Source organism: Carassius carassius, chromosome 28 (assembly GCF_963082965.1).
Source record: "Carassius carassius chromosome 28, fCarCar2.1, whole genome shotgun sequence".
NCBI classification, from domain to species: domain Eukaryota; kingdom Metazoa; phylum Chordata; class Actinopteri; order Cypriniformes; family Cyprinidae; genus Carassius; species Carassius carassius.
Window position 1 is genome coordinate 26,339,801 of NC_081782.1, and position 2,186 is coordinate 26,341,986.

Consider the following 2,186-nt stretch of genomic DNA (forward strand, 5'->3'; position numbering starts at 1 on the left):
GGGCTAATATCAGGATATAAAAATGCTTTTTATTTCTAAATTTGAAATGTAAAACTCATACTAACAATATAAGTACACCTAAGGAAACATTAAAAAACATTTAAAGAAAAGGAAGTAATCCATGTCATGGGACCTTTAAGGAATTTGATCACTTTAGTAGTACAAGATAAAATCTGCTTTAATGCCAATTAACAATGTTAAGTTCAACTCTCCTATCTCCTCAATCATTACTTTTTCATCTTTGATCTAAGTATTGTTATGTGGGTCTAGAGTGTTTACACTGCAGAAAACTGACTAGCAACATTACGATCTGCCAACAGCCGAGGAAGAGGAGAATGATGGGGGTCCAGCATATGCAAAGATAAAGGTTTGTTTGTATTTTTAGCTTCAACATTCTTATTTTTGTAAAAGCAATTGCAATAAGCAAGCTGTTTTTTTTTCCATATTTCCTAAAGTGTGTACAAGTTAAGATTAAAGTTAAAAAAAAACTCAACTAAACACAAAGGGTAATAAGCAAGTTTCAGTTATTTTTTAAGAAAATGTACTGCAGTCATATATGCATCAGTATTTCTGAGATCATCTGAAATAGTTCTGTCCTGCTTTTACAGATATTAAATGCAAGCAGACTGTACACGAACAGATGCTGACCTCTGCCAAAACATATGTGACTAACACAGACACCACATCACAGCTTATCTTTTTTGTTGCTACTTTAATTGCTTCTTCACTGAGGATGTAGAGACACACAGGAGTAACTGATTATTTATCTTAACATGTTGAGAATTTCTAGTAACAGGCTAAATTAGAAATAAAATGTATAGTAAATATATAATTGTGCAAAGTCACAAATTCACAGGTTCTTAAAGTGTAATGCATTAACTATGTCATAATGTACAATACAATCATTGAACTTTGTTAACATTTTGTGCAGCATATGTTAAATCTATTTGCAAACTTTTACAATCCATATAATTTTTTTGCGAATTTCAGGAAAATTTAAACCATAAACAAGAGGGTCCAGGATGGGTGGTACAATGAGAAACTCTAATGAAAGAATGGTTGACAGCACTAAAGGGAGTTCCAAAGTTGCTACACGACTCAAAGTGATCTCGCAAAAAAGAGCTACTGAGAAATTTAAGAGGATCACTATGTGTGGAATACAAGTTTGATATGCTTTTCTCCTGAAATCTAGTGAGGTTTTTCTACAAATGATAAGAATTTTAACATAAGAGTATAATATAAAAGTTAAAGGCATGATAAGAGTTGTGGTCAGTACGAAAAAGCCAAAAACATTATTGATAATAGTGTTTGCACAAGAAAGCTTGACAATTTCAAAGTTGTGACAGTACACCTTCCACAGTTTGTTACCACACATCGTGAGTCTGGCATTTAATATTCCAGCAATACCAACACAAAGCATCGTATAAATCCAGCCTATAGATATTAAAACAGATAACATAGTAGGTGTCATTATGTTGTTGTATTGTAATGGTTTGCTGATTGCTACATACCTGTCAAATGCCATTAACATTAATATTATGCTTTCATTTGATGCATATGAATAAATGACAATAGCCTGTAAGATACATGCTGCATGAGAGACTAAGTGTGTATCAAACAGCAAGTCTGTCAGTAACCTTGGGAAAAAAGCAGCTGTTCCAAACAGAGAGTTGATGGCTAAACATGAAATCAGAATATACATGGGCTGGTGCAATGTCCTTTCCAGAACAATTGCAAGAATAATAAGGGCATTCAAGAATATAATTGCACAATATATAATAAATCCTGAACCGAAGAAAGCATATCTTATGTACCCAATATTTTCAAACAACATCAAGTAAAAATATGTTCCATTTTCCATTTTCAATTAAGCAATGAATGAATTCATTGACCTGAGGATAAGAACAAACGAGTTAATGTGATCTTTATGCACTTAGAAGAACATAGTTTTGATGGTTATCAGCTTTAGATAACAACAATTTTTAAATAATACATGTGAATATAAAGTACTTTATGAATTATTCAATCAGTTAAACAATATACATGTGATTGCATTACCAGAAATACCTTTTGTGATATGATCTGAAATCTATATCACTTCATCTTCAAATAATGTGCAGATAATTAGCTCTTCATGTGCTGTGGTTTAGAAGAACTAAGAGTTGCCTTTACATTCCATTGTTTTA

General features: G+C 32.0%; 1 protein-coding gene across 1 annotated transcript; it reads right to left on the reverse strand.

Annotated features, from left to right (window-relative positions):
• Positions 1–943: 943 nt before the first annotated feature.
• LOC132108503 (putative gustatory receptor clone PTE03) lies at positions 944–1,861 on the reverse strand. The gene has a single exon (XM_059515203.1). It carries the CDS (start codon positions 1,859–1,861, stop codon positions 944–946), a length of 918 nt encoding a protein of 305 aa, XP_059371186.1.
• Between the last annotated feature and the right edge of the window lie 325 nt (positions 1,862–2,186).